Source organism: Neomonachus schauinslandi, chromosome 2, assembly GCF_002201575.2.
Source record: "Neomonachus schauinslandi chromosome 2, ASM220157v2, whole genome shotgun sequence".
NCBI lineage: Eukaryota > Metazoa > Chordata > Mammalia > Carnivora > Phocidae > Neomonachus > Neomonachus schauinslandi.
Genome location: NC_058404.1, coordinates 64,554,320 through 64,578,212, shown reverse-complemented (window position 1 = coordinate 64,578,212; position 23,893 = coordinate 64,554,320). Strand labels below are relative to the sequence as shown.

General features: G+C 36.6%; 1 protein-coding gene across 2 annotated transcripts in view; it reads right to left on the bottom strand.

Moving 5' to 3' along the window:
• MARCHF1 (membrane associated ring-CH-type finger 1) overlaps nucleotides 1–23,893 on the bottom strand; it is a 315,590-nt gene that overhangs the window by 134,931 nt on the left and 156,766 nt on the right. For both annotated transcript variants that reach the window (XM_044912584.1, XM_021698716.1), the window contains exon 2: nucleotides 20,195–20,245. In XM_044912584.1, coding sequence (XP_044768519.1) covers nucleotides 20,195–20,245 — 51 coding nt within the window. The remainder of the gene's footprint in view (nucleotides 1–20,194; nucleotides 20,246–23,893) is intronic.

Sequence of the window (23,893 nt, the reverse complement as noted above, 5' to 3'; positions counted from 1 at the left end):
AAACAAAATAAATGAGCAAAGGGACAAAAAAAGAGAGAGAGAGAGGCAATCCAGGAAACAGACTCTTAACTACAGAGAACAAACTGATGGTTATCAGAGGGACATGGGTGGGGGGATGAGGGAAATAGATGATGGGGATTAAAGAGTGCACTTGTGATGAGCACTTGGTGTTGTATGTAAGTGATGAATCACTATATTGTACACCGGAAACTAATATTACACTGTGTGTTAACTAACTGAAATTTAAATGAAAACTTAAAAAAAAGGAGACAAACCAAGAAACCAACTCTTAACTACAGAGAATAAACAGATGGTTATCAGAGCGGAGGTGGGTGGGGGAAATGGGTGAATAGGTGAAGGAGATTAAGAGCACACTTATTTTCATGAGCACCTAGTAATGTATAGAATTGTTGAATCACTATATTGTACAACTGAAACTAATATAACACTGTATGTTAACTATAGTTGATTTAAAAATAAATAAATAAATAAATAAATAAATAAATAATTTTATAAAAATGTCATTTGCTATTTTACATATCCCTCTCAGAAGCTGCAATCAAGCAGACAAAAAATAAGCAATCTATTCCCCACACTGAATCTAGAGAAGTATTTTTTTAGATGTATATTAGGTTATGTCATTTTCTTACCATAATCCTTCTATAGCTTCCCATTATTCTTAGAAAAAAAAATCTAGAAAGTTCTACAAGTCTCTGGATGATTTGGTTTATGATTTGTTCCCATCTTATTTCATTCTTTTCTCTATATTATTTAATACATTTTTACCAAACTAGCCTCCTACTGGTACTTGGAAGATGCCAAGCTCCTTCTTGTCTCAGATTTTGGAGTTTACCATTTGTTCCCTGCTACAATAATCTTTCATTTATGTCTAGTGCCTTTGTATCATTCAGGTTTCTTCTTACAGTAGCTCTTCCTCAGAAAGGCCTTGTCTATTCATGTTACATAGAAAACAAGCAATTAAACAAACAAAAAATAGTCCCTCCACCCCTAATTTTCTATGCCAACTCTGTTTCTTGAGCATCTGCCATCATAGGATAACACCATCTTGTTTACTTCTTTACTTGTCTACTGTTGGTCTCTCCCTTTAGTGTGACAGCTCTAACAAGAGTAAGAATTTTTATTTACTGCAAATTCCCACCCAGCAGAGTGCCTGCCACACATTGTGGACTGATATGTTACTGAATAGGGAAACATGATGGAGAGGGAAAAACATGGCCTTTGGAATCCCAGATTTCCACCTTGCCTCGTTGTATAACTTTGAAACTCTTCTGGCTTCAGTTTTCTCATCTGTAGAAAGTGTGGTTTTTAACAAGCAGGCTAGGTTGTAGGGATGCACTCATTTCTGAGTTAATTCATATGAAAAGTGCCCAGAATGGTGCTTACTGTTTAACAGATAAATTGGTGATGGTAATGAAGAGGATTGGGTTTTTGAACCCTTTTGCCTTAGCTTAATTGCCCTTGATGCAGAATTATTAGTACAATTACAAGCTAAAACAGCCACAGTAGAATAACTTGGTTCTCCGCCCTTCCTTATTTCTTACAGTAAAACATGAGTGTTACATTCAGGTCAGAAAACCACTTGAACTTCATTTTGATTATTATGACAATGTTATCAGGCCTGCCAGATTAAAGCAGTCGCCATCTCTGTATTGTTTCTACACTCAGGCAAAGTGGATGGTATGTATTATGATTAAATAACACAGAACCTGCTCTGCCACTTGCATAGAATTAATTTTGGTATAGCTTCCATTTCATTAAAGAAACCCTTTAAAACAGGTCAAGTGTAACCAAGACTAAATTGAAAATGCATTATTCTATTTTGGTAGGCCCTCCAAGCTGATACATATTTAATGCAATTTTTTGAGGAAGTTCAAATGTCAGGCAGACTCCTTTAAGGAAACAAATGTCTTAAGTCTCACACTAGGTAATTTTAGAATAAACGCTCAGTATATCTCTTCCACTATCCTGGAGCATTTCCTGTACAGAAAATTAGCTGTTTGTGTGAGTTATGTGGAATACAGCTGAGAGCAGTACATTGAATACTGTTCTCCTTATTGTCTGTGTCTCTTTGGGGCTTACTTTATGCTTTTAGGAATACCTTAGGTTTTTCTACATCTTCACTCATGGTATTGGATTCTTGGAATTATGGAAGTTTAACGAAATTTGGCCCATGCCTTGTTGTTTCTCCACATATTAATAGTCTTATTTATCAGGTTGTTCAGTCAGCAAGATAACCACAGTAACTTTTAACTCTTCCCTAAGTGTAAAAGCAGCTCCTTTTAGATAAAACCACTTTCTGCAGTAAATACCACTTAAAAAATGAACATTTTCTTTCTATAGCTCTGCTGATTTTTCAAAACTGATTGCATGGACTAATGAGTCATGTACACAGGGCATTAGCATTTGGCACTGTGGTGTGGGATCTGGGCAGAGGAATTAAGTCGTACAGTGGAGTTGTGAGTGTGGCCATAAATCATTAAGTGTAGTGTTTGGCTCTCAAAACACTTAAATCAATTGGAAAAGGAGAGAGTTTAAATTCCTTTCCTTCCTGCCAGAGTGCTTTGGGAGAATGTGAAATGAGAATTTCTGTGTCATGAGTTGCAAAAGATCATTGGATTTTCTAGTAATACTTTCCCAGATTTAAAGACACCCTAAATTGATAATTTTCCAGGAAAAAAGATCTCTGAGTGTATACTGATATGTCTATTCTTTTCTTATAGCCAGATCACTCTCCCTAGAGTGTACTGACATTTGGAAAACCCCAGACTACCTCAACCCCATACTCTCCCACTCTTGTCTCCTGTTTAGCGGTGAACAGCAGTACATGCCCCACACATTCATCTTTTTTAACATGTATTCATTTATTTGAGAGAGAGAGAGAGAGAACCAGCAGAGTGGGGCAGGAGCGGCAGAGTGAGAGGGAGAAACAGGGTCCCCATTGAGCAGGGAGCCTGATGAGGGGCTCAATCCCAGGACCCCGGGATCTATGACCTGAGCTGAAGGCAGATGCTTAACCGACTGAGCCACCCAGGGGCCCCTATCTCCACTTCTTAAACTCCCATGTTTCACTTGGGGAAACTGCCATTCCCTTTTAACTGATCTTTTGCTGTTGTCTGTCTTTCTCTAAATTGATCAATTGATCAACCTTCTTTCTATAGTGCTCTTTTTAAAACTCAGATGATCTCACATTATTTTCCTGTTTTAAATCATTTAATGTTCCCCATAACGTCATTCTAAAGCTCTATTTCTTTTTTAATATATCTTATTTTATTTAAATTCAATTAATTAACATATAGAGTATCATTAGCTTCAGATTTTTTTTTTTTTTGTAAAGCTCTATTTTTTAGGTTAATCCAAAGCTCTGGCATGATCTGACTTATCTTACCGGTTCCATCCCCGTCATCCCTTCAAATATAACCACTGGCTTCAAACTACTAGCCGCTCCAGAACATGTCATGCGTGCTTTTTTGTTTCTCTATGGATCTGCCCCTGTTGTTCCTACCTTCCTTTTAATTTTACTCTTACTTTACCCTTTACTGGGCTCAAATTACTCAGAAAGGCTTTTGGGATCCATATCCTATTTTGAGTTATCTTCCTTGTGAAACTATAAAATCTTCCTGGTGTCTTTATCATAAAACTCAGGACCCTTTTCCTGTAGTTGAAGATAGCAAGTGCTTGCATGTTTGTCAGACTTAATAATCTTTTCTTGGTATTAACCCTCCCTAAACTCTCTGAGGAACTGTGCTCTCTAGAACACCACCCCTTCCCTAAACATTCTCTTTTTTGGTGTCCCCCCACCCGGCTCACTCAGCACTCACGGTTGCTCCTACCTCTTTTGCCACTTCTTGTGTTCTTCCAGGGCTCCCTGCCATCCTTCTTCCTCTGTGCAACAAGGAGTGTTTCTTGCAACTCTATCTTTAGACTTCTGATCTTCTTTTCATACATTTACTCCCCATGAATATGGTTTCTTATATTTAGAAACAACACCTCTGTGGGATAAATCCTGAATCTCTATTCTCAATCCAGACTGTACTCTAAGATGTTCCACTATCACTTAAAATTCCTTCCTAATATTTATCAAAGTTGCCATTATGTATTTGCATGATTTTATGATTGCCCAAATAACTCATTACACTGTAAATTTCATGGCTTGCCATTATTTTCCCTGTGCCTGGCACTATGTCTTTTATACCCCCCCACATATATATACACACACATATACATATATATATTCCTTAGCAGTGAAAGTACATCTTATTCCAAACTATATATATATATTTATTTATTTAATTGTATGTATATTTCATTTATATATATATAAAATCAATAATTACTTGCTGAATAGATGAATAATAACCAGATGTTATTGGGACTATGCTAAATGGGACTATTTTTGTTTCTGAACTACACTTTAGAAATGTAAACAGTATTCCCATATTTTTATTTTATATTTTAAATTTTAATTCCAGTATAGTTAACATACAGTTTTTAAAAATTTCTTATTTTATTTTAACAGAATCCCCATATTTTAAAGGGTTGTGTGTCTATGCTAAGAGATGGCTCCTGAAAACTAGTTTTGTGACATTTCTAGACCATCAAGCATCTTCAGGCTATGTAAAGAAGGAAAGAGTGAGAGGAGAGAAGTACTATTCAATGTGGTTGAAAGGACGCTGCCACTGACCTCGAGCCAAATAAAAGAAGGTTTAGGAAAACGTGGAGAAGAATTCTCAGACGGGCAGGTGCAGTGGTGTGCAGATTGTACACTGCCCTCTAGCGGTGCCGTTCTCTTTACAAGCATCATAGTTCAGTACAGTAAAACGATTTTCAATCAAGTGACAGTAAAATATTTTGTTCTAATAAAATCAGTATATATTATGATAATTTTATGATGGAATTATAATATCGTGGGTAAGTAGTACCTTTTTCTACTTTTCACAAAGGTGACATAGGGACTGGTCGTCGGCCTGAGTTTGATATTTACTGTCTAGATTTTGGAAGCTATAGAGATTACTGTCTTTCTCACCTACAAAAATTTAAAGAGATTAACTGAATCTCGGCACTACTGCAGAGTGGGGAGAGAATACTAGTTGGCATAAGATGTATTTTCACAGCTAAGGAGCAAGAATTCATGTTTCCTTTGGGCCCTAAGTAGTCTTAAAAGAAATCAGGTCTTCCAGCTAGGACAAAGCGACCTTAATGGAAAAAGTCTGTGTGTATGGCTTATGATGTCTTAGTAACAAATTATCCCAAAATGTAGTAGATTAAAATGGTGACATTTATTTTGCTCACAAATCTGCAATCTGGACGGGGCTCAACAAGAAAAACTCTGTTTCACTTGGTGAAAACTGGGGAGGCTTAAAGCCTGGGGGCAGAAATCACATGGAAGCTCATTCACTCCCTTGTCTGCCACCAGGGTTGGGAAGACTCCAACAACTGGGAGCTGGAACAGCTGAAGCTCCTTGGGCATCTCTGTCTCTGTGTGAGCTCTCTATATGCACTTTCTGGCATGGCGGCTTCCAGACAACCAGTATTCTCACATTCATGTTGGGGCTTTCAATGAGTTTGTCATGAGAGAGAGATGACTAACCAGAGCTTATGACCTACACTTAAAAGACACACAGTATCACTTCTGCCATGTTTAACTGGTTGAAGAATGACGAAGGTCCACCTAGGTTCAAGGGGAGGGAACATAGATCCTTCTTCTTTAGAGGAATGTGACTGTCACATTGTAGGAAAAGCATGTGGCATGGGATATATATCAATGCAACCAGTAAAATAAGCTTTAGAGTGATAACAAGGTATCGATTACAAAGTATGTTGCCAGTGTCAGGAAGAATTCCAGTTTAGAAAGTCTCCAAAAAAACCTGCTACAGATGCGCAGGTTTCCTTTCTCAAACGAAAGCCAGCATTTGGGTATCTGTCATATCAAGGATTTCAATGTCTGATTATGAAAGCACCCCCATTTGTTCTTCTTACTAGGCTGGAATCTCTCAATAAGACTCATCTTTTTTTTTTTTTCCATCCCTTATTTCCAGTTGCTAAACGTAACTCATTTGTTTATGTTAAATATTAATCATGATCAATACTTCTTCTTTGCCACTGTCACTAACTTCTCCAGGTACTCAACAGTGCTTATCCAGTTTACTATAATGTCTCTAAGCATTACTCTCTGCTCCTCCAATCTATCCTACATATTGCTACCACTGTTTTTATTTTTTCTAGCATCTTATGAAAATTTTCAAATATACATCAAAGCTGAAAGGATTATGCAGTAACACCAGTATACCAATACCCAAATTTCTAAAATATTGCTAATTCTATGTTATCATATATTAATTTACTTACACATCCCTCTATCCATGCACAAATCCATCTTATTTTTATGATTCATGCCAAAATAAGTTGCATACAAAAGTACGCTTCATTCCTAAATAATTCAGAATGCATATCATTAACCAGCATTCAGTATTTGTGTTCAATACTTTTTAAAGGTAGGATTATGCGTATGTTTTAAATACACCATGTGACAGGCTTAACAATACATTTTTTTAAATCCCATTTTTATTATGCCTTTCCCTTTCCTAAGAAACCTGAGTGGCTTTCTACCATCTATCAAATTATGCCACCCCAAATCTTTTCTTAATACAACCACATCAATTATCCAATTATTTTTGAAGTCACTTCCCTTTCCTTCTATAGTGTGAAGCCTACATAATCTGTGATGGCCATTCACACTTCGTGTGTGTCACATGAAGACAAGTCGGAGAGGACAGTGAGAGTGGTCTGGCACATTAGACTGTGGATAAGTAACCCTTTGAGTACAACACCTAGGTTAAAAATCCAGGTACTGCCACTAACTTGTTTTGTGATTTAGTGTAAATTACTTAATCTAAGACTTAGTTTTCTAATCTTTAAATTGTAAACCTATTCAAAAAAGTTCCTGTCAGGTTTAGTGATAAAAGGTGTACAGGACCAATTAGGGTGCTTGACACATAGTACATGCTCAAGAAATGACACACAGCAAGTGCTCACGAATATTGATTAATATTAAGAAGACATAAAAAGGTTCACCTCAAGAAACTTAAAATCCAATCCTTTATTGTAGTAATAAAAAATAATTTTCAATATAAAACAATTTTTTACCCCAGATGTAATATTTATTTATTTATTTATTTATTTATTTATATTTTTAATTTAAATTCAATTAGCCAACATATACTACATCATAGTTTCAGATGTAGTGTTCAATAATTCCTCAGTTTCATTTTTAAAAAAACCCATATTTTTACTATGTATTAAGCAGCAAGCAAAGCTTCTCTTCATACTCGGGCAGAAAGACCTGTGTATAAATTACATGTTGTTCTATTCCTCATTTGGATTCGCCTGTGAGTGAATGAACATGTAGGGGATAAAGTATGTGGAGAGGTGGATGGATGGACCACATTTTTGTTAATATTTTTCTTTAAATTTCCTTCAAGTACCCTGAATATATATACTCACGGAACTATTTCTATCTTAAGGTCTGACTTTCTAAATACTACATTGAAAAACCCTTATCTCCTGGGTTAGATGTTGAGCTCAGTGCTTTACACATAGGTTTTCAGTAAACTTGAACCGTAATTATTGTCATCATATTTGTCCATTTAGGAGAAAAAAGCAAGTCAAAGACTGACATAAGAAAAATGCTCTTTTATAGAGTGTATGCTCATGTACAGAATAAGTCTGCCTTTAAAATTCACTGCAAAAAAACCTATGAGTATGTTTTTTTTTCCTCAGATGAATTATTTGCAGAACCATTCAATAACTTCTATTTTTACTATTTTTAGCCATCTTGTTCTGTTCTCAGAACAAAGATGTTTTCACAGAACCAAATTCTTCCATTAGAAGTCTTTCCAAACCATGTAAAATGTACTCTGCAGTACATGGATTAGAGACCTGCAAATTTGTTAGCTTTTTGGTGTATATATTTTGTCCAGTTTTTAGGATGGGCAAGCACAAAAAGTAATCTTAGTATTCTGTTTTTTCTTACTTCAAACAAAATCATCTTGACATAGTAGAAATGCCAAGTTGGGGAATCAAGAAAGCACTTTATATGGAACAGTAATCATTGGGTTACCTAACAGCTTCTCCAGTTCAACGTACGTTACAAGAGGTAAGAAGCTATGTTCCTTTCACCTACCACAGAACAAGAACAAAGGATATGTTTGCTGTGTAAATAAATAAAATACTAGTTTACTGTAATTTGGTCAGCAAAAATTTTCGTTTTGGCTGACCCAAGACCTATGGTGAACCAAAGAGTAATTAATTGTTCTACTTTCATTTTTAAAGGTAAAAATAAGAAGTTACTATAAAGTCTGAGAATTTCAGTCTGTTGTGAGGGGACGTATGATATTTATGGGTTTATGGATGTAGAAGTTCCTGTCATTCATCCTTTCTTTAGTGGCAGCAAGAAAAATGTATTCCTATAATTTTTCCCTTTCCTCACTTCAGTACCAAGATAAGATGAAAATGATGCAAGTGGTTATTGAATTTCATCTTAAACTGGTGCTATTTATATGTCACTATTCCTTCATAAAGCTTTGATTGTAAATTTCAGTGAAATGTGAATCAAATGAGGGAATACATGATGTATCTCTGCAGTAATTAGTGGGATAGAGATTTGACAATTACCCAGCTAATCTGATCAACAAAGACAGCCAAATTGGGTAGTTCAAGTCTCAAAGTGGATTTATCTGGCCTAGTCAATCCAAATTGACTATACACATTAATTACATTAACAACACAGCTGCCAACGTTCTCCTCACTGTTGGATATATGGAAAGAGCTCAAAAACAGGGGATGATGAAGGACACTGAAAGGAAACAAACGGCAGCACGTAACCAAGTAAAATGGAGCTGGGAGAAGCAAAAAGAAACCCCAGGATTTAATTGTAACCTGAAAAAAAAAAAAAGACAAAAGAACCAAGGCCATAAAAAAAATTTAAAAAGACAACTAATATCCAATAATACAAGAAATAATAGAAAGGAGAGAAGCAGTGAGAGATGTTGGTGTAACCCTATGGAAAATATATCAACATATCATCTTTTGTGTAAGTAGGTTAAAGATGATCAAAAACTCTGACTTCTTTGGTTTTCAGTGATTTAAACAATACTCTTTTATTTACTTGTAGTATTTGAACTAGAATATCTCCAGTACCTTCACGGATCAATCTTTAGTGTTGCTGGAACTAAATGGAGCTATTGTCAGGAGTGGGGAAATCTACAAAATTAAATTATTTCCTAAAATAAAATCATAGGTGAAAAATTCAAGGGTGCAACTACCAAATGACCATGTTAGATAATATAAATTTAAAGAAATTTTGTATAGTTTATTGATATTAATAATATTCAAAGAAAAGAAACACCAATTTGGCTTCCGATCAATTTTTCTTTTTTTTTTTAAAGATTTTATTTATTTATTTGAGAGAGAGAGAGCACATGAGAGGGGGGAGGGTCAGAGGGAGAAGCAGACCCCCCGCCGAGCAGGGAGCCCGATGTGGGACTCGATCCCGGGACTCCAGGATCATGACCTGAGCCGAAGGCAGTCGCCCAACCGACTGAGCCACCCAGGCGCCCCGGATCAATTTTTCTTGTATTAAATGTTTAGTTGAGGAAATCCAGAGGGAAGAAGTTATGACTGCTTAGAGTATCAACAGATAGCATTCATTTCTCTTGCTTATACCATCTTCTATCCCCAGCCCCCAACATTCCACATTTCATGGCTAGTTAGACTTTAAATGTATGCTTTTATTTCATCAGAGATTCATTACACTGAAATATATGAGTGTCTGCAAAAATTAGAATTAAATTAAATGCAATCATCCTCATTTAAAATAAATCTTTCCCGTTGGAAAAGAAACTACCACTGCAAGGTTGCTTTTTGTTTCTACTCTGGATAACAGTTGATCAGTGGTGAGAGATAATTCCCACCCCTGGCACCACAAAACCACATGTTATTCTTTCCCTTTCAGAATCATGGGAACCAAATACTGGCCCACTTTTGTTTTATGATCTGGTCTGGAAAAGCAAGTTCCCACATGACTACAGTATTGCAGTCACAACAATTACAGCTGTGTCATTAATTCCTGGGGCTCATTCAGTACTTCCTGATCCTCAATATTTCTTGTTATGAGAATATTTCCTTAAGTCAAGCAAGGCTGACTTGGCAGGAATCAGGATTTAAGAACTTGCAAATTGACATTTTAGGTAGTATCACATATTGTCCAGATTGGGATTACTTTTCTAGGTGTTTTGAAAACATCCAGGTACCATTTACTTATTTCTTTCCACAGAGGAGTTTAACATCTTTTCTAGAGCAGCAGTGTCTGTCTGATAGAACATTTTGTGAGGATGGAAACATTCTATGTTCTCCAATGTGGCAAGCACTAACCACCTGTAGTTATTGAGCACTTGAATGTGGCCTGTGCAACTGTAGAAATTATTTTTAAATTTTATATAATTGCAGTTAATTTAGATGTAGATAGGTACAGAGATGGGAAGAGAGTGAAGGAGTGAGGCACTTGCCTCAGGCACATAATGTAAGAGAGCGCCAAAATATACAGTAAGCAAGTGAAAAGAAAAATTGAAAGCAATATTTTTAATAAACAAAATTAATGCAAAAAAACCCATGATGGGGCGCCTGGGTGGCTCAGTTGGTTAAGCGACTGCCTTCGGCTCAGGTCATGATCCTGGAGTCCCGGGATCGAGTCCCGCATCGGGCTCCCTGCTCGGCAGGGAGCCTGCTTCTCCCTCTGGCCCTCCCCCCTCTCATGTGCTCTCTGTCTCTCTCATTCTCTCTGTCTCAAATAAATAAATAAAATCTTAAAAAAAAAAAAAAACCCATGATGAACAAATACGAAAACTTTCAATAAATGCGAAACCAGCATTACAGATTTTTTCTTTTGGCTCTGGCTGCACATGGCTTAACACAGCCCTGATCCTGTTTTTATTTAAAATGTTGTTATTTTATTTATCATGGGGTTTTTGCAGGACATTTGATTCCTAAGTATTGCATTCAACTTTATCTTGATTACTGAGTTTTTTGGTTTGTTTCTGAGCCTAGTGCTTTACTTATTTCACCCTAGTCCCAGCCCTACGTGAGAGGCAAGCCCAAACTGGAAGATAGCTGACGCAATCAAGTTGCTACCAAGCGGCCGGATGGTCTTCTCGATAAATGCTACTAAACTGGGGGGCTCAACATCAGTGTCGGCTTCTGACAGGTTAAGTATTCATTCAGTGGTGGAGTGTTTATTAACCCTGAGTAATGAAGAAACCATGGTATTGTTGTCCATGCATAGCCTCCTTCTCTGACAACATGGCTCCTCCACTTATGGGCCCTGGCTCAGGACACAGGCTGGCTGAAATCCACTTGGTAAGAGATGCTTTCCACCGATTATTCAGTGCCTCTTCTGCAATAGATCCTCCTTAGTCCTTATTAAAGTGTGTTTTTTTTAAAAAAATGCTTATGTGAAGAAGGCACATGATGTAATGAGCACTGGGTGTTATACGCAACTAATGAATCATTGAACACTACACCAAAAATAAATGATGTACTATATGTTGGCTAATTGAATTTAAATTAAAAAAAAGAAGAAGAAAAAATTCTCATGTGTTATGTATACGGGGTGAAAGGCCACTACTTGACTTAGAAAAAGATCTCTGTAGAAGGAGACAGGTGGTGAATGATCTGAAACATTCAAAGAAGCTGGGGGAGTGTGGCTGGTATTGAGCATTTGGATGGGATCAATTGTACCTACCATAAACACTTATACGTTCTATCTATCTTGTGTGTACTGATAACAAGTTCATGCACTGGCCTGGTCCAAGGATCTCTGCTCTATATATCCACACATTCCATGTTAAGAGCATACATTCTAATGCTAACAAAACAAAACAGGCTATATTCGTTCATTCGACACATATTTACTAAGTGTATACTACTTATCAGTCACTTTTCTAGGTGCTGACAAAGCAGTATTGAATAAAGAAATAAAGTTCTTGTTCTCTTAGAGCTTAAATTAGACAAATAGGAAAATATATAAAATTACAGATTATAATAAAATCCTTAAAAATACAGCAGGAAAGGAGATCAGTCCTCACTGTCAAGGTGGTATCTAAATAGAAATGTAAAACAATGTAGGCAGCCAATCAGGCAAACATCTAAGGAATGAGCATTTTGAGCAGCAGGAGCCTGGAGGGCGAATGCCCTGCAGCAAAAGCTGTTTGAGGAACAGCAAGAGGTCAGTGTGTCTGGAGCTGAGTGACTTGGAGAGAGAATGATAAATACAATTAGAGAGAGAGTGTTGGGCCAGGTTAGGGCTCTTTGGCCAATGAAAGGATTTATGTTTTACTCTGACTGATACAGGAAACCACCTGAGGGTTTAAACAGGAGCAAGGCACTATCTGATTCATATTCGCAAAGAATCATTTTGGCTGTTGTGTGAAAAATAGACTTGAAAGGATATAAGGGTGATTGTTTTCCTCATGTCACCATTTAATTTCTCGGGCTGTTCCCTGAAATAGAAACCTGGTGGGTCAGGCAAATGACAGGAGACAATGGCAAATGTAACTAGGCAGTAGCTCTAATTGCAGCTACTGTGCCTTAGGTACTGTCATTATGAGACCAGCACAATGTGGTGTCAAGGTCTGGCATGTAGTATGAAGCTACTGGTCTAATAATGTGTTCTTTTTAATATTCATCATAAATGAATCAAGGCTGGCTCAAAGGCAACTTGCATTCACCTGATATGGACATCAGTATACATTCCTGGTCCTACCCCAGGGATTTGTCACACTATAGATTGGAGGTGTCCTCGATCAACAATGGTCAAATATCAGGTTAGTTTACTGTATGCTGATATCATGTTAATCAGATCTAATGAGCAGTTAAGGCCAATAATCTGAATGCCTTATTAGGACATGTGTGTTCTAGAGCACAGGAGAAAAATCCTACAGACATTCAGGAGCAGGCTTAATCAGTGAAAATTTTAGGGGTTCCACTGTGTTATGCATGTCAATACATTCCCTTCAGAGTGAAGGACAAATTTTGCATTTCATCTTGTTGCTAAGAAAGACCCAGAGTGCTTGGTAGGATTCTGGGTTTTATAGGTGGCAAAGACCACACTTGGTAATAATGCTTAAATCCTTTATCAGATGACTCAGAAGGCTACCAGTTTTGAATTGGGTCAAGAATGAGAGAAGTTTCTGCAGCAGTTTTGGCTTTAGTATAAGTAACCTCGATGCCAGAGTCGTACTAAGTAGCAAATCCCATAATATTAGAGGTACCATGGTAAATAAGAATGCAGTTCAGGTTCTCTACCAAGCCCTGAATGGAGAATTGCTGTGAAAACCCTAGTGTTCTAGATCAAGGCCATCCTATTACAGTGGAGTTCTCTTCATGGAAAGCAGCTCCTGGCATACTACTTGGCTCTAGAAAGACCAAAGGCCTGACCATGGACATCAGCTGACCATATGACTGGAGCTCTCGCTCATGAACTTGATAACACAAGTTATATTGTCTGGTAGGCAGAGCAACCATTCACTGAACAATTGGACTTGTCCATTATGAGGAGGGAGGGTTGCTGCTACATAATGAGGAGGCAAGACATATTTTAAAGCTTGGGGGATCCACTGCAGCATTTTTTTATTCAGCCATACCCTGGATTAACTTCAAATGGTTGATTACAGCAAGCACAGCCTGTTAAGGCATAACAGTCAAGACTGGATGTCAAGCCACCTAGCCTAAGAGAATCGATCATCAAGAATGAGGAATATTTGGTATAATGATAGAAGATGATTTATCAGTTATGGCTTTAGCAACTACAATAGCAAGAGCCTGTTCTACTAATCCATGCCGTTCAATTTTTTACTCAGAAATTATGATCAATCATGATCTATAAGTGTTCACAACAGGATGGAATGAGTTCATATGGATCTGAGGGGTGCAGGTGATGGGCCATAGCAGATGCTGCCAGTGTTCTGCCGAAATCCAGTCCAGCCTCTTTCACTGTTTCAGTGCATGGTTCCTTCAACTCCTGAGCAGTTTTGTGTCTAAAGTGCTGAAACTGTGATTCTCTTTGGAGAAATGCCCTTGGTTTCTTAGATAGTTTTACCTGCATGTGACGAGAGTCAAAGTGCCTGGAAGTTACTCTCTCTCGAGGAGACCTTGAGCTAGTGAATGGCTGCTATGGGAAGATGAAAGTCCTGTTTTCATGCCTCAAGTGGGAACAACTTTCAGTTTATTTTATACAGCAGGGTCCCCTTGAAGGATCAGGGGAAATTTTCTTGTCTTCCTCCTCTTCCCTGTCCTTCTTCTCCCATTCCTCTGATAGCTTTTCCTAAGCTTCTAGGGCTTCTCCATAGTAAAATATTGCAAAAAAAAAAAATCTCATTTTAGGATCTGTTTCTGGACAATCTGACCTAAGACAGATTCCTATTACACACCGACATGGAAAATTTAAGTAGGATATCTGAGTCTGGAATTCACAGCAGAAATCTGGGCTAGAAATGTCTATTTGGGAGTTGTTGGCATGTTGATTCTATATAGTCACGAGGCTAGATGAGATCACCTAAGGAGTGAGTGTATATAAAGGAAAAGCCCCAGGATATAAGGTGTCAGGTTTTCTTAATCTTCCATCACTACTTTTACCAATTCAACTAAATTTATACTCATTTACTTAAGTTTGGTCTCAGGACAGACCCTGACTCGGGCTCTATGACAGTTCTCAAATTAGTCTACCTCATTTCTAGTTGTTTCCTAATTATACATCCCATTTTATCTATCAAACTTACCCTCTAAAGGTATGTAGTCTGAGGGCATGACTGATTTATAGGTCCCCTGTATAAGCAAACCAAGATGGATCTCTCAATAAGACAGAACATTAAACACCTGTTTGGAGATGCAAAATGTTTGGCTCAGGTTCAGCTGAAAGATTTCCCAATACATTTTCCATTTAGGGAACACTTTCACCTTGACCTTGCTGGAAAATATGTTGGAATATTGGAAAGGCAAATTTGGCAAAATAAAGATTTATACAAGTAAAATCAAAGTATGTATTTGATCAAAAGAAAAGATCTATTTAAAATGCTATGATTTATATAATGGCTTGTACACAGTATATCCATAAAAAATATTTGTTGAATAAATTTTATTGACTCTGTCATGCATCTTCATTTACTGCAGAATAAACTAGGGTGCATGAACAGGAGAAGAGGAAGCTTTAGGAATATTTTTTTATACACTATATACCATCTTTACCTAACATTCTCTATAATATTTCTAGGTAAAGACCAACAGAACAATTTTGATGAACCTTTCTCAAGTAAATGAAGTCTAGGGAATATAACAGGAAGTGATGGAAACTAATTGAAATATTTTGTTATGTGGTGGCTTTTAAGTTTCTTTTCATAAGTAGATTAGATTTTGTGAGCTGCTTCCCACATAGACCAAAAAGCCTAAAAGTGTTTCATTTAAAAGAAAATTCTAGATGTTGATTTGAATTGAAAGTACGAGGCTTTCTTTCCTTTTGACAGTTTGCTTTTGAAAGATTTTTCTTGTGAAATACATAATATGTTGTTGCTGGTTGAATATAATGATTCCTCACCCTAGAAGAAATAAAAGAAAGGCCAAATTTCACTAATTTTACATCTTGAGGAACCTATTTGGGAGCCATATGTGTGTTAAAAAGCAGCAACCAGCATTAATATCAAAAGCAGCTTTTCAAAAAACAAACAAAAAAAGTAAGTGTGGATAAATGAATGCTGCTACGTTCACACTGAAGATATTTTGACAATCTCACATACATTGTTTTAAGCCTATATAGCTTCTCTGTAGCTTTTGGATCAACTTTAACATATCTAACGCATACACATCCTATTAGAATAAGAAAAAAAAAAGATTCACAGGTCTGTCTTATATGTCCTAAAACAAACCAGAAATATAAACTAAAAAAAAATTCTGGAATGGCCAGAAAACTCGAAATACAACTTGCAAGGTATAATTGCAATTAAATAATATAGGATAAAAAGATTCAGAGATAAAGACCATGAGAAAATTTTCATAATGTTCATTAACAATTCAACATTTGTTATTTATCCCACGCTTGGGTATTTCATATTCACAACTGAGAGATCATGTTTATACAATCCTGAATAGCAAAAATCACAATGTTCAGTTTGATACATATTTACTAAAAAAAAGCCTCAAGGATCTTGATGGGTCCAAATCCATCCCTATGTTATCAAGACAGCTGACACTTGTATGTTGTGACTGAAGAGAGTGTATCCTATTATTCAACGTTCCATCTCAAAGGCCCCTAAAATGATTTATGTATCTTTCTCCTCATAATCCATGTTTTCCAGTTTCCATGTCTTGTACTTATGTCCCTTTAAGCAAACTTTCTTGGCAGTTGATCAAATCACACCCATTCTTCAAGGCCCTGTTTATATACCATTCTTCTAAGAAACCATCTCTGATGCATCCTGTCCTCACCAAGGGGAAGTGATCATTCTCTCAACTCCCATAGCCTTCTGTCTACACTCTTTTGGCTAATGCAGAAGGGAACGGTTCCCACGACCACACCCAGTTTCAGTGATTTTCTAGGAAGCTCACAGGACTGAGCTTATGGTCATAATCATGACTATGATTTATTACAGTGAAAGGATACAAAGCCAAGTCAGGAAAAGGAAAAGGCACATGGGATGAAGTCCAGAGGAAATCAGGAGCAAACTTCCAAATTTACTCCCAGTGGAGTCATACGGGATGTACTTAAATCCTGCAGCACTAAATTGTGACAACACATGTGAAGTACTATCTAGCAGGGGAATTCGTTAGAAACTCAGTGCCCAAGTCTTCGCTGGGGGCTCATCATATGGGTAACCCATTGCCTAGCATGTACCCAAATTCCAGACTTCCATAAGGAAGGCAAGTATTTTGGGAGAACCATATATTTTTTTCATAGTTCAGGCACAGTGAACCATTCTTATCATTTAGGGTGGTATGCCATGCCTAAAATCTAAGTTCCCAGGTGCCAGCCAAGGGCCAACCTTGCCAGCAGGCCTTTCTAAGAGAAGAATCTCAAGCCTGGTCTGTTATCTTTTTTGCACAGGGAGTTATTAGTTCTACTTAATTAATTTATATAGATATGTAGATCTCATATATATGATGGGATCTCATATATATATGATATATATGATGTAGGTCTCATATATATATGGGATCTCATATAAGCTCATTAAGCTCACTGAGTATATGGAAGTCCTCATTTCCAGTATAGAATATAATTACTGATGGGAAACATTCCACAAATACTGATGATTAGAAAGTTCTGCTGGTTTAGTAGAGAACTGCAAGAGACAGGTAGGAAAGCAGACTTAGCAGTGTGGAGGGAAGTTCTGATATCCCACTGGGGATGTAATCCTCTGTAATACCTGGGATTTTCCTGTATCAAAGAATTGGGGATGACATAAACTTGATAAAAATTAAGAAAGATGCCTATTTTGGGTAATACTGCTACTGACCTAAGATAATTTATTTGTTAAATATACATATTTATTCTTATTCCCCTCAGAACACAATGCATATATTGTAACTCACGTCTCAAATTCACTTGCTTACAAAAAGGTTTACAGAGTACTTATTTGGTGCTGTCACTGAGATATAAATAATTAGAAGTCCCATAATAAGTATAGTTAATGCTTGCACAGGGCCAGGCACTGTTCTAAGCACCACTCCAAGAGGTAGATGCTATTATATATTCTCCTTTTATAGATAAAGTTATTAAGGAAGTTAAACAACCTTCCTAAGCAGTTTCTTTGGAATCCATGGTCTTAATTACTCTGTTAAACTGATTATCACACTCCTGAAAAGCTCCTAGTCTTTTTCTTTTTTCTTTGTTTTTGACATGAAAATTATTTTGACAAAATCAGAGAAAAAGCATCTTGATTCCGCTTTAATTTTTTTTCTCCACCACTTTAAAAGTTAAAGGACTCAAATATTGCTAGATTTTGCCATTTTACACTTGGTAGGTTACATGGTCCTAATGAAAAGTTTTTCCCTTAATAATTCATGAAAAAGTAGTGAGGACTCAACAACATATTTAGCATTTGTGACTGTCATTCTGAGAATGAATAAAAGGAAAGTCACATTGGCTTAAAAAAATAAACATGCACAGAACAATCTTTTTATCTCTATGGGTGTCTGATAGTTGAGTTTTTGCTATTGTACAATTAGACTATTTAAGAAGAGAGCTTTCCATTTCCCTCTGAATGTAATGCATTTTTGTCATTAATTGTCTCCCACACAGGGATGCAATTAATACATACCAGAGCCTGGAAGAACTCAGAGAAGGAAAACTACACTCCTGACTTTTTTATTTCTCAAAGAAGAAGTTAAAAGCTTAAAAGTTATAAACAATCTGCATTATGTCAAACTCAAACAGCGGCTTGGAAATGCAATATAATTGTACGAGTGGATCATGAAACAGTATTTGGCATGACAAAGGAGTTGTTGGTATGTTTACAAGTGTCTAGGTCGACATTAACATTCAAGTTCAGAAAGACGACAGTGTTCTGCAGTTGTAGGCAAGGCTCTTCACAACGTGACCAAGATGACAGACATCTGAAAGGTATTGTTTTAATTTACAACTACTTACGGAAACCTCCAAGTGACTAATACCAGCACCCTCATGTCACAGAGGAGGCAACTCTATCTCAGGGAGGTTAAGTGACTGTCTCACGGTCACATAAGAAGTGACAGCCCAGCAACGGACACTCAGATCCTCTTTCTCCAGAATTAGTACTAGACCACATTGCCTCTCGAATATTCATGAAGGCACTCAGATTTGAATGTAATTATAAATGTTCAGTCCCATGTGCTGAGATGTGATTCCCCATGGGTCTCTTGTATCTCTGCACGTCTTGTAAGCAGAATCGTTGTCTGCTTTCATTCTGGACTGTCTTTTTAAGGATGCTTGTATAAGGCATAACATTGTAACATAGAGATACTGCTTCCCAGAGCAATGGACAGGCATACTTACTATCTATTGAAGATAGGAGAGTTTCCTAAGTGTAGGGTTGCACTCCTTTAACCAAGCCAGTGTGTTTGGAGGAGTCACCCGACCATCTTGGCATTGTCTCCTAAGACCTGGCCTCAGGAAACCAGCTAGAGAAAATGCTGATACTCTGGCTACTGCTGTTTTTCAATGAGTAATGAAGTTCTTTGTTTCTGAAAACAAAACAAAACAAAACAAAACAAAACACTTCCCTAACCTGGAAGTGGATCTGTGTTCTATACTGCCTGTAGCTGACAACTATTTGGGGGGTTCTCTTGAAGTAAAATAATATAAAATTCCAAAATACACAAAATTAAGCTCAGGGCTGTGGAGGGTGCTGGCAAGTGAGTGGCCCTGTAGAACAAGTTCTATTCACGGGAAATCCATCGTTGTCTGAATTACGTTTTTGGAAGTCATAATTTTCTGATTTGATAAATGGCTCTAAAGGACTTCTCACTCCCCAAACACAAAGTCTGTACATTGCATTGTGTCTCATTTTAGAGAATAGCCCTTGATTTTTGTTTTCTAGACAAAATAAAAATCTAAAGTATCTCTGCCATGCCATAATCTTTTTGACACTCTGGTGTTTTGCTTAGATTTATACAGTCTAGGGAGTATTTTGTTTTGTTCATCCTTTGACTCCATAAAAGAAATATGACTAAACTAATGTCTTAGGTTATTTCTAAAACTTGTCCTGGTTAATACGAGCATAGTTGAGCCCAAACCTGTGGAAAAACTGAATTCATGGAAATTGGACCATGAATGTTGATACAGTTTCAAGTTAGGTATGTGACAGCTCCATGATGCTTGAAATGAGAGGAAAAAACCCCCATATTTTACATGACATTCTGAAAGTAACAAATTATCTTTTGCATATAGCACTGAAATGGAAAATAACAGCTCATTTCATTGTGTGAAATTGTGTCCTCTTATCACAGCAAAAGCTCAAAATAGTTAAAATCATTAACAAGTCATATTTGTGTACTGCTCACAGATAACAGTTATAGGTTAAACATTATAAAATATTTACTTGAACTCAAAAAAAATGAAAATCAATAAACCATTAAATAAATATAGTTTACCTACTTTTGAAATATTACTTGATCGACTTGCCGATCGCCCGGGGGATTTGTCATTCTGCAAAATAAAATTAGAGACATCGATTAAAAATATAGCAATAGTCTTTACTGCGTAGGAAAGAAAGCACAGCACAGGTCAATGTCTAAATGCTAGCATATTTTTCTGACTGATACACAAATTGCTTACACAGAATGGCTTTTGTCTTACCAAATTTTATTTCTCTAGTACATATCATTGTCCTTTCGAAAATGTTTCAATTAACATCAGCGTATATATATGTCTAGGAGTATTTATTACCAGAAAATGCTTGTTTCTGTAGAAAAATATATGCAGTTCCTTAAAAATAAATTAGAAAATGGATATATAGTCCATTATTTCCTCTTCCACTTTTGCTACCAGGAAATTCATATATAGTCCATTATTTCCTCTTCCACTTTTGCTACCAGGAAATTCATCTAACTCCCGCTCTTTTAAAATAATTTGTTAATTTGCTTTAATAATATAAACATTTAGAAGATACTTTTAATACTGAATGGAGCACTGGGTGTTACACACAAACAATGAATCATGGAACACTACATCAAAAACTAATGATGTAATGTATGGTGATTAACATAACATAATAAAATAAAAAAAAAGATACTTTTAAATTTAAAACACTCAATTGTTCAAATTTAAAACATTTAAAAATTATTTTAAAATTTAAAACTTCAAAATAAGTCAAAATTATAGCCTTCATGCTTTTCTCTTAAAGGATTTCCAACTTAGTAGAAAAGAAGCATGAAAAAAGCTTTTGAATAGATAATTTTTCTTTAAAAAGCCTTACAATTTTAAGGCAGAGAGGCACCTTAAAAGTGGAGCCCACTTTTGGAAGCCCGGAGGCCTTCTTTTCCCAACAATGGTGGCACTCTTGCCCAAGCCGGGGCCACCCCGAGGCCTTCTGTCTCGTCCAGTCTGGTTGTTCTTTCTCCTCTGCCAATTATCTGCCAGTGGATAATTGACTGACAAATCGAAGTGTATGGGTATCATGCATTTTACATGTACCAAGAGATCACAGTACACCTTTCCTTCTGAAGAGAAAATGTTGGAAGAACCTGTTCTAGAAACCAAAAGTTTGCGAAGCATCTGAATTAACACTTTAGGATTCTTTTTAAAAAAAATTGCTCAGAAAATTTTGGACTGGTGCCAAAGTGGACCTGGGTGGGCACCCACGGTGCATCTTGACATAGGTCATTTTTGAGAATTAAGCCATTCTAACAACCAGTGGGTCTGGAAACTGCCCCACATGACTGCTCCTGACCGTTTCAGAAACACAGTGATGACAGGAGATGGCAAATGTCACTGTGGAGAAAACAGGAGCTGCATTTACTGCAAACTGTCAGTGTGTCAAGCCCAGGCTGCAGATATTCCAGCGGAATAGGATTTTCTCCTTGGACATGCAACATCCCTCTCATCCAACCACTGATGTCACTGCGTAGCGTGTTATTACAGACCAAGATGAGTCACAACGATACGATTAGTTACACCTCATAACAGGTCCGTGATCCAGCTGGAGATGAATGTATATGCTGCCAGCAGACATTTTTCTTTGATTAGTTTCCTCTGGTGACGGAGAGAGGTACTTTTCTCCTGACATCTCAACTCCTCTTCTATAGAGACTAGAAAGCAAAACCAATCCATCTTCCCTTCTGAGTGAAATTCGGAATTTTGACACACTATTATGTGAACAGAGGTAAATAAGTCACATAATATAATAGACTGGGGAGGGCATTTTGTTGTAGTGGTTGTTTTGTTATGTTTTCTATATTTACATGGTATTTGAAAACACAGTTAAGGAGCTAGAATTGAAAGGTGTTTCAGCAAGAACCCAGGAGTACTATAGAAATTTAATATGGCACCAGATTACTTAATTTTTCAAACCAAATAGGACTTTGTGTTGTTTTGAGATAAAAACAAGGAGGATCAGGTTCCCTCCACAATTGTCAATCAATTTGGCATAAAGTTATAGTAAGCAGATAATTCCCATACTCTTCACCAGCAATGCCCAAGCTAATGGGGAGGAAGCATTTTCTTGATTATTTAGTACTTCAAGAAATCTTGTAACCTGAAATCCATTGGTTCTATTTTCTCCTACTAAAAGACTAGGCATTGCAAGAAATAAAGGAGCTTAGGCGAGGATTACATTTTTTTGCCCTGGCTAAGATCCCTATTGTTTCTTTTTCTTTCTTTTTTAATTATTTTTTTTTCAGTTTTAAAGATTTTATTTATTTTATTTTTTTATTATGTTCAATTAGCCAACATATGATACATCATTAATTTTTGATGTAGTGTTCACGATTCATTAGTTAAGTGCTCATCACCACATGTGCCCTCCTTAATACCCATCACCTCCTTACCTCCCCTCCTTTCTGTAACCGTCAGTTTGTTTCCTGGAGTCCAGAGTCTCTCGTGCTTTGTCTCCCTCTCTGATTTCTTCCCATTCAGTTTTCCCTCCCTTCCCCTGTGGTCCTCTGCACTATTCCCTATTGTCTCTATTCCACTTAACATATGGGACAGAGGGTGCACACCACTGCTGTGTCAGAGAGGGAGAGCCTGACTTGCAGCTTGCCCTGTGGTAATGCACTGGCTCTGGCAAGAACGTATCATTTGACTTCTAATTTTATAAGTGCTTTTTAATATTTTCAAGAGGTTTCCAATTTTTGTTTGATATAAGTATATCTGAAACTGTTAGTTTTGTTTTGAGATTATTATTCACTTAATAATAATTGTTTTTAGAATTTGATCTTACAAAACATGGTTGGATTTTTATTACCAGAAAGAAAAAATGATTACCAAATGAGAAAATCATTACTAAATTGTTTTAACATATTTTTAATGTTATACTCGAAGGAAAATGACATATTTCCTTTAAAAGGCAATACTCTGTGTTAAAGAATATACAATATGGCTGGACTTGTTTGTATCTACATATGACTACTCTGTATATTATACCATTGATCAGAAGAGGGCAGTAAGGAGACTTGAAGGAGGTTTTTTATGGAACTGAAGGAAAATAACTATTCCTGAGTGAAGAAACCAGAATAAGATCCACACATTTCACTGATATAATGCTATTCTCTAGTTATTTTCCATGGTCCCCCTTACCTCCACCCCCTACCCCTGTCCAGGCTAAAAGTCAAGACTACTTGAAAGAAGAAAAAGAAGTGAGGCAATTTTGAAGGTCATCTGAAGAATTCTAAGTAGAAAATGGAACTATTTTTGCTAAGGTAATTAAAACGTGTAATAGAAGAAAAGTCTTTGAAAGCAATGTGGCTTATAAACAAAACACAATGAAGTTGAATACTGCAATACACCCTTGATTAATAGACATATAAAAAAACTCATGTCCACTAAATGAAAAATGCTGTTTTTAATGTCTATGAAACATTTAAAATAATTTGCCCTCAAATAATACCTTAACAAAAAACTTCAATAGAGATTTTATAGGGCACCTCTTTTGATATTGAGACAATAAATTTAGAAATAAAAACTTGAAATGTGACTAATAAATCTTAATCACCACTAATTAACACATTTTTAGATAATCCTTGGTTCAATGAAATGAAAACTCTCTGAAAAATTGTAGCCAGAAACTCTTGAAAATGTTCTATTAAGACCTGTAGGGAACACAGCAAAAGCTATATCCAGAAAAAATTTATAACTGTA